At 27.6% G+C, this 10,152-nt stretch overlaps 1 protein-coding gene across 1 annotated transcript; it reads left to right on the forward strand.

Annotated features, from left to right (window-relative positions):
- Nucleotides 1-6,635: 6,635 nt before the first annotated feature.
- LOC120089926 (transcription factor MYB60-like) lies at nucleotides 6,636-8,655 on the forward strand. The gene is made up of 3 exons (XM_039047370.2): nucleotides 6,636-6,943; nucleotides 7,045-7,174; nucleotides 7,915-8,655. The coding sequence occupies exons 1-3, from the start codon at nucleotides 6,811-6,813 to the stop codon at nucleotides 8,522-8,524; spliced, it is 873 nt and encodes a 290-aa protein (XP_038903298.1). The 5' UTR covers nucleotides 6,636-6,810; the 3' UTR covers nucleotides 8,525-8,655.
- Nucleotides 8,656-10,152: the final 1,497 nt, after the last annotated feature.

A 10,152-nucleotide genomic window follows, 5' to 3' on the forward strand; every position in this document is an offset into this window, starting at 1 on the left:
ACAAGTTTTATTGTAGATAAGTTTGACATTTGTTCGTTCTTTTGTAGAGATATTCAATAATGGGATGTACAATAAGATAAATCCTAAAAGAAGTCAAATGTTTTGCAGTTAGAAACTCACTCTACTGAATTATTACTTGCCTTATATTTTCCGTGGGTTATTTTTATTCATTTTTGAATCATTTAATCATTTTTAGCAAATTATTTTATTTCTAATATAAATAGGAAGATTTTCAAAAACTAGAAAAATAAGAAAAACTATTTGTACAAAATAGCAAAATTTTAATCTTCTTTGAGGGAGACTGATAGAGGTTAATAAAAGTCTATCAATGTCTATCAATAATAGAAACGGATAAAATATTGTTAGAAATCTATCAGTGTCTATCAATATTTTTTTACTATTTCTATAAATAGTTTGATATTTTTTTATCTATAAAAAAGTTCTCACATAAATATTTGTACAACCTATACACCTTCCTCTGCATTAAATCATATTACATCTCAAAAATACGTTTGTCTTTTATTCTTCTATTTTTTATTTTTGTAATTTTGAATGTTATAATTTAATTTTGTCGTGGACTTTTTTTCTTCTTATTATTTATTTGTATTTCATTGTTATTGTTATTTTGAATATAAACAAGAGCTAAACCAAAAACAAATATCATGAAAAAAAAAAAAAAAAAAAAAAAAAAGAGGAAGCATCCTATTGATGGCTTTGGAGGCTCCAAAGGACAATCTTCAAGTCAAATTTTGTTCCACGAACATCTACAAACATGTGTGACAAGAGTGTGGACAACATTATTAGAAATTTTCGAAATGTGAGGAAAGCCTTTAATAAACTCTTGCCTTTGTTTGTCAAGAATAAAATTAACGAGCATTTACAACTCATTTTATTGTGATAATTAATGTCTTAAAAGGAATTTTCATAGGATCAAAGAGTCAGACTCAATCTAAAGAGGGTAAGCCTTGATTTTATAGCTAAGGAGTGTCTTCGAATAATGTTATACCACCTTCAGCTAATTCCACTATTCCAACGATCTGACAGAGACATATCTTATTAGTATTGTTAGAAGTTTAAGCTTACAAGAAGATATATATATATATATATATAGTCTACTACTTTATATATATATCTATATATATATAAAAAAAAGATGATTTTCTTTTTAGCTTAAGCATAGATATGGATTCAAATTTTCGACTTTTTGATTGAAGAGATATGTTTTAATAAGAATGTTGACATCATGATTCAATATCAATAATTTTGACAAATATGATTTTATAATTTATTTATTCATTCATTATTATTATTTGCAAGGATGATTGTATAAAAAAGTTAGATACCACAAGTTACAAGTATATATGTATGTAAATATTAAACTAAGGAAGTCTAATCATAAAAGTTCCAACAATTTTTTTAAGAAAATTAAATTAAGGAAACTAAATAGACATAACATCGAAAGTTGAATAATCTATTAAAAAAAAATAACACTTTTGGAAGTTTAGCCTTTTAAAATCATGACATTTGTTACAATAAAGCATAGAAGAAGTATCATTGACATTGCTTGATATACTTAATTTTACATTTTGTGACAACATCTTGTCGAACAACAAATTGTAGGGGTGAGAACTTGAACTTTTTATTCTATAGAAAGAAATAAATATTTTAAGCGTTAATGTTATGGAAAAAAATATGGCTAAGTATATGACCCAAAATTAAGATGATCAAATGCTCTAATTATGTTGTTTTCTATTTTATTTTATTTTATTTATTTATTTTTATTTTTATTTTTGCTATGGATCAAGAATGTTGTATCAATTTTCATTGTTTTCTTTTTTAATAATTGGTATTTGTAATTATGTTTGTCTAACAAAAGTACCATATTATAATATGGTATTATATGATGATGGAAGAATACAAAGTTATAAAATAGTATCTATTTTCTATTAAGATACTATTTACAGACGTTTCACGATAATTTGTTTTGTTTTTGTTTTACAATATATAAGAGTGTTTGTGTATGATCGATTGACATTCTGAGCATAACTTTTGATCTTCTTTTCTCTTTTTTTAATTGTTTATGATGTTATGTTTATGTTCATTCGTGACATTTGATGAAAAAATGGATTATAGCACATGATTACTAAATCTATTTGTGTTCATCTTTCCAGATCTCGTATACATGTTCTTTATCATAGGTCGCTTACGCACTAATTATGTAAGGCTAAAATCTTGAGATGAATTTCTATTTTCAGGTTCAGACTAAGATATCTTTAACTATAACTATGTTGATTTTGAGTGATTGTTAATTCCTAAAGCGAAGAGAAAAGAGTTTTTTTATTGTATTTATTCTTCTCTTCTAGCATATGATTTGAGAAAGTATGATGAAATAACGTTGAAAACATTCAGGACAAAAAGAGGAAGACATGTGAGTTCAAAGTTGGATGTAGTGAAGCTGACAATTTCATAAGAAAAAAGTTAGGTGTAGTGAAATTGATGATGAGACTTCACGAAGTATTTTATGCTAAAAAAATATAATTATTTAGGGCTAGTGAGTAATTTTAAATTTTTAGAGTTTTTTGAACTTATTATAGTTAGCAATTTTGTTTATCTATGTAAGTTGAATGTAGTTTGTGGAGAGATAGATAGTCATATTACTTTGGTTGAATTGTGTATACAAATATCATATAATTTTTATTATTTGCATAGAAATATTTTTGGTTAGCCATGTGTGCATCCAATAATTTTTTTTACTATTTTTTAATAAACAACAATGACGGTCATTGTCCGTCACAAAATCAAATATTTAATGACGGGCAAACTTTTTATTGTTGGTTCGTGATTAACGTTGAATAACATATTATTAAAGGTGTTCAATGTCGATCATCTTTAATGTCAGTTAGTTTCGACTGACATTATAACCTAGTTTTGTCCTAGTGAAAGGTCATTTTAAGAGTTTTTATTTAGTTAAGTATGAAGGCTGACCCACAGAGACAACCATGAGAGCTAAATAGGACAACTCACGCAACAAGTCAAGCACTACTATGTGAAAAATATGTGCGTAAGTGTTTAACTTTTAAACTCTACAATGTGTGTGTTTGGGTCCGCCAATTCGTAATAGTTAAATTAAATTAGTAAAAGTCTAATTAATTATCCGAGAGATTAATTAATCAAGTGACTATCATGGAATCTCATATATATCTCCGTATAATCAAAGATGGCTCGTGACATTTAAGATATGCTGAAAATTAATCTATGTTATTTACTCTATTAACCTCTAAAATTATTAGAGGCTTGATCGCCGAAGTATCGATAGCTATACTCTACATCAATACTAGATCTTATTGTTTTACAAAGTAATCATTCTGTTTTTTTTTTTTTTTTCAATATTACAAAATTTATCGTTGTTACCAAATTTTAATATTAATAGCTAAAGTAAATTGTAGTCCGATAACGTCAATTATACGAAAAAAAAACTAAAAGTATTAGAAATAAAGAGGAAGTGAGGGGATGCAGATGGAATAGTTAAAGCTCATTGAAACTTTTACATGTGAAATTAGGGTTTGAGTTTTAAAGCATTGATTTAAGGAAGCAAAGTTTTGATAATAATCTTTTAATGGCAGCAGACATTAGTCCCACAAAACAAGTGGCTTTTGCCCTACGCAAGGGCGTATTTTTTTGTGCATTTAATATCCTTTTTCCCCCTCAAAAGCAATTGAAATTTTACAAATATTCATTAATATATTAACTTTTTCTTTTTCATAAGTTTATGAATATATGGAATAAGAATTCATTCAAATGCTGATATCTTTTTTAGTAAACCTTAATTTTAATTGCCAACAAGAGTGTAGTTCAATTGGCATAGTATTTATACTATCGATCTCGAAGTTTGAGGTTCGATTTCTCCACCCCACACTTTAATTACAATATCTTTAAAAAAAATCTTAATTTTAATTATAATTTTTATTAACACCCACTTAAATGTTGATGTATATAATGATTGAATTAAGAAATGATAATTTGACACGACATGACACAACACAAAAATTGGTAGAATAATTCTTAAATAAAAATTAACTCAAATGTGGAGCTTTGGTAGCCTCTACGTACTTGGTTATTATAAGCTATCAAATGGATCCAAAAAGTATATAGTGAGGCGAAAAGTTACCACATCAATATTAGGGATAAAGTACAACAATCTTCGATTAAACCAATCAAATTTAGAGATGTATATAAATCAAGTTTATAGTTTTAAATTTATCAAATGATTATAATTGTAACTCGATTCATGTAATCAAGTGGAGGCTAGACTCTATCAAGCAAGAACAATTAGTCGGAGAAATGAGATATTAAGGTAGTTGAGATCAAGTAGATTGTATCAAGTGACACCAAAGTTATACCAAGTAATTAAGTTGCTAGAGTGGGGCAAAGTAGTCACTAGAGTGAATTGCAATGTCTCTCTTAGTGAGACTAGAAGGTGACTTGTAGTCCAACACTCAAAATAGACTCAATAAAGCACGAGAATCGCGAACATCAAAGTTTACTAGACATCTCATTCAATTACCTTTCTTAAAATGGGATAGCTCTACCTTACATTTTTAGCAACTTTATTGCAAACACGGTCGATTATAACACATGACCTTTGGTTAAATACCTCTTGCTCACCGACAACCTCTACAATCACCATTTCACTTCTCTATATATATAGAGAATACAAAAAGATACAAAGCTAACTGTTTTCCCGCTCTACCATACACATACTCTACCAAGCTCAATACTCAAACCAATTTAAGAGCTATGACAAAAATTATATTTTCACAAACACCACATGCCCTAGTGACTCATCAAACCCTTCATAATATTCTTAAACGATACCATCTAAATAGACACACAATTGATCGCACCGGTGACTAATTGTTCATCTAAAATCATGCATGAACAAAAACAAGAGATAAGCACAAATGAAAAAAAATATAATAGAAACAAATGAGAGTAAAATCTATTGAAAATATTTTCATATAGAGGTATTTGGGACAAAAAGTTGGTTATTACAATCCTAGATTATTATAGTTGGATTTAATTTTAGTTTGGGTTATAATAGTATATGTTTGAAGTGTAAACCATTTTAATTTAGGAAGAAAATAATAAACATTATAGCAAAGAATAAAAAAATAATGAATGTAAAATAGTAAAAACTGTGGTAAATAATAAAATATCGTAACAAATAAGAGTTTTAAAATAGTGTTGACGTTAGTTAATTAAGGACTACAAAATAATATTTACGGTAATCAAAAGTGATTATTATAAGGTTAGAAAAGTCTCATTTTCGTAAATTTCAAACAAAGTTGATTTTAACTTTTTACCTGGATCATGTAAAGAGAGATCTCATGATCCCATCCCAACTTTTTGGAGAGAGAAAAAAAAAAAATAGCCTAGCTGTCTTAGTTGCCACGTGAATCAAATAATAATAATAATTAATATTTATTTCATAAAGTCTTCTCTTCTATTGTCAAAAGTTATATACCATCAAATCAAAGACCTTTTTTTTTCTCCTCCTCTTCTAATCTAACTTTTGTTGGGAACTTAATTAAAGTGCCGACTCAATTCAGAAGTGAGTTTGGGTAGATCCAAATATCTCACACAACAATGTAAAAATAAACAAGAAAATTTTACCATTTTAATTTTTGGAGCCGCGGAGAATAGGTGTGTTTGTTTTTTGAATTTTTAAAATATATTTTTTTAGTTTTCAAATTCTTAAGAATAAGTGAATTTAGTCCTTGAATTTTTAAAAGGTAAATTTTTAGTTTTCGAGTATATTTAATAATAGGTTTAAAAGGCCTTGAAATAATTCGTTTTTATTATTTTAAATAATTATATAATATTTTAAATTATAAAATGAAATTAGTCAGTGACTTTTTTAAACCTATTCTAAAAAAAAATAAGAGTTACATTTTAAAAATTTAGAGATTGAACATCTAATTTCAAAAATTTGAAGACTAAAAAGTTACATACAAAATACATATATTTTTCAAAATTCAGAAACTAAAAAATAATTTTTTCAATAAATAAATAAGTAAATTATAAAAATATTAAAAACAGACCAATTTTTCATATCGAAAAATAATTAGGTACATTTACTTATCTTTGTACATCCTACCCAATAATCTGACCCAACAAACTATGTTTTCTTTTCCTTTTTCTCATAAATACTGTCTCTAAGATTTCAAAATGCACCAATCTCTGTGTATCACACTTCAATCACACAAAAAGAAACAAAAATATTTTAAAAAGGAAAAAACAAGAGTTGTCCACATAGCAAACTATAATTGAACAATTAAATTAGATACACAAAGATGAGTATAGCAGCACAATAAGAGTATTTTCCTTACTCGTAGCCAAATTCCAAACATAAAAACAACTTTTTTACAAACAACTTTTTTTAGTTTCCAAAATTTGGCTTGATTTTTTAAATCATTAGTAAAAAAAATAGATAACGAAGAAAGAAATCTGGAGGTGAAGAAGTGTCAACAAGTTTAATTTTCAAAAACAAAAAAGTCCAAAAGAAACCGAAACAATTGAATGAGATACACAAAGATGAATAGGAGTATTTCCCTTACATTATTGGAAGAAGTTATATATATATTATATATATTTAAGCTTTTCACATGTTGATGGCCGCTCTCTCTCTCTCTGTGTTTCTTTGGAAGAAAGAAAAAGAAAAAACCCTCCATTAATAATTCTTCCATTGAAGTGAAACAATATTTGAAAGAAGAGGAAGAAGAAAAAGAAGAGAGAGATTGAAGGAGGGGGATGGGAAGGCCTCCTTGTTGTGAGAAAGTGGGAATAAAGAAGGGTCCATGGACTCCTGAAGAAGATATCATTCTTGTCTCTTACATTCAACAACATGGCCCTGGCAATTGGAGGTCTGTTCCTACCAACACAGGTACTGTATATATTTTATATACTCCTTCTATATTTAACCATATGAATTTATTCATTATTTTTTATCTTACTACTATTATTATTTGTTTATTATCGTATTAGGATTGTTGCGATGCAGCAAAAGTTGTAGGCTTAGATGGACTAATTACCTTAGGCCTGGAATTAAGAGAGGAAATTTCACTCCTCATGAGGAAGGAATGATTATTCATCTTCAAGCTTTATTGGGTAACAAGTAATACCACCACCACCCTTCTTATTCTTTCTTTCTTTTTTAGATTAATTATTTAGACTCCGTTTAGTGACTATTTTTATTTTTGAAAATATTAAACCTATTTTTTTGTATTTTCTTTCTATGATTTGTATTACCAAAATTGAATTCTTAGCCAAATTTCAAAAGTAAAAACAAGTTTTTCAGGACTACCTTTTTAGTTTAAATTGGCTTGATTTTTTAGATAACAAAGCGAGAAATTTAGAAATGATAGAGGTGTTTGTATACTTAGTTTTCAAAAATTAAAAAAAAAACTAAAAACTAAATAGTTACTCAACGAGATTTTGAACTTTTTTTTTTTTAATCAAAAGTGACAAAGGTGAGTATAGCTAGTTAGTAATTTGTATGTAATTCATTTTTTGAGATGAGTCTATTTAAAACTAAAAAATTTTGAGTTTTGAGATTTAAATATCTGACCTTTAATTATTAGTATATTTAGAATAATGAGTTTGAAATTTTTCATTAGACAATTAAAATGTTGTGTAATGGATGCTAACCAAATGTCTAAATAAAAATATATATAATGAAATAATTAATTCTCTGACTTCCAGATTTAGGAGAATTATACTTATTTTGGTTTATAAATTGAGTTAGATTTTAAAATTGATATTGTTTAATTAATAATGATTATATATTAAAGAAAATTGGAATGTAAATTTAAATTTTGTAGTGTTAATGGAAATTTGGTGATTTGAAATGGTCAGATGGGCGGCGATAGCTTCCTACCTTCCTCAGAGGACGGATAATGATATAAAGAATTATTGGAACACTCATTTAAAAAAGAAGCTTAAAAAATTGCACTCCGCCGCTGTGGAACCGCCGGAGCCGGCTGAGTCCGCCACCTGTCGGTTTCAATCCAATGATAAAGTTGCGATTGCCGAGTCGCCGTCGCTCGCCGGAAACAGAGCCACCACCTACGCTTCAAGCGCCGAGAACATTTCGCGGCTTCTTCAAGGTTGGATGAGATCTTCACCGGAAGAGTCTCGGCGGAAAATTGGCGGCGAGAATTCTATAGCCACCGCCACGCAGCAGCAGCCGAAAGTGGAGCCAGACGGCAGCGAGTTGGTTTCCGGTGAAGAATTTGATTCGATCTTGTCGTTTGAGAATTTGAAGAGTGTGAATTCTTGGGGGAAATCGAGTTCGAGTTATAAGGATAAAGAGGAAAATGTTGGAGAGAAGCAGAGATCAGAGAACGCCGCCGCCACGGCGGCGAATGCGACAGCGCCGCCGCTGTCGTTTCTTGAGAAGTGGTTGTTTGAAGAAGGCGCCGCCGGCCAAGTGGAGGAGATGATGGAGTTGTCACCGGTGTTCTAGCCAAAAAAAAAAAGAAAGAAAAAAAAAGGAAAAAGGAAAAAAGTTGTAATTTTTATTTTTGTTTGTATGCAGTTGTAATAATCCAAAAAAAAAACAATTATTTGAGAAGAAGAAGAATTACCCTTTTGAGATCTTTGGATGTGAAAAAAAAATCACCTATATATTCTTAGAAAAGTTATTTTAAATGATTTAAACTTCTGAAAATATTTATAAAGAAAAATAAAATATCGGATAGACATATAGAATAGTCTATATTATGACAGATAAATAGTGAATTATTTTATATTTATAAATATTTTGATTATTTTTTTATGTTTTTTATTAAATCACGAACTAAAAATTTAAACGTATAAATGAAGGTAAATATTAGATGATAGTAGTCTTTATTAGAGGTTAAAAAAATTCATTTTTTAAGAGTTAAATGATAGTTCTAAAACTATTAAATCATGTCTAGAATACATAAAGCTTTAATTATCTTTAAACAAGATTTTGTTTTTAAGGTTGAAGATTATTTTTATCTTACATACCAATCAAACATCTAAACTTGTTTATCTACCATTGAAAAATCACCATTTCAAAAGTGATTGATTAGATCCTATGAAGCACCGATATGAATACAGCTATACGATATGGATACGATTGGATATGGCGATTCGTCAATTTCTAAAAAAAATAAGATGCGGATACGTTGAATGATCATTTTTTATATATTATTTTAATATATATTTCTAAAAAACAAGGATATTGATGCATTGAAGATATATTTTTCTCTTGCTTAAAAAAATAAGTTGTCTAGTTTTAGATTTAAAAAGATTAAATGAGTTGTTTGTCTTTTTTCTTTAAAAAAAAGTAAGCGTAAAAATAGATACATCAAATCGCTCGTCAAATACATATTTGAAAAGTATCTAGAAGTATCGGTATCTGATACGTGTCTGATTCGGATTTTTTACCTCACATGAAGTATTTGTGCTTCATAGTTAGATCTTTTCCATCTTTATTCTTTTATTAGGATTTTTTTAAAATATTTTAAAAATATTATTAGTAATTTTTTGGTTAACAACATATGGGTTGAGAATTATGATCTCTAACATTTTGAACATGTTATGCTTCAATTGGCATTTTAAAAAATATTGTTCAAATATGGAGTACATATATATTGATAAAATATAAATATAATAATGTTTTGTAAATAATGAAAAATATTTATTTTTTTAATATAATTGGTATATAATGAAAAATATAATTTTTTTCTTTTGTATTTTTTATTTATTTTACTTTAGGTTTTTTGCAGTCAATATTCAATTGAATTGTAACTAAAAATTGCAGCAAAATTAACTAATTAAGTGAAAGCTAGCATTGTGCAATCTCAACCATATGATATCTTGAAGTGTCATATCAAACTTTGCGGTGATGTCATATCAATTTTTTATTTCAATTTAATAGGATAATTAATATTGAAGCCTAATTTTTTTTTTCTTTTTTTTTAACATACAAAAGGACTCTAGGCCAAAATGAAGTGAATGAAGATATAGAAATATGGGGCTAAATCAATTTTTCTAACGTACTAGAGATAAAATTAAATAAATAAAAAATACAAAAGAAAAAAATTAAAAGTAATAATTAATTAT

Source organism: Benincasa hispida, chromosome 11, assembly GCF_027475165.1.
Source record: "Benincasa hispida cultivar pf3 chromosome 11, pf3_genome.v1.1, whole genome shotgun sequence".
Classification (NCBI taxonomy): Eukaryota; Viridiplantae; Streptophyta; class Magnoliopsida; order Cucurbitales; family Cucurbitaceae; genus Benincasa; species Benincasa hispida.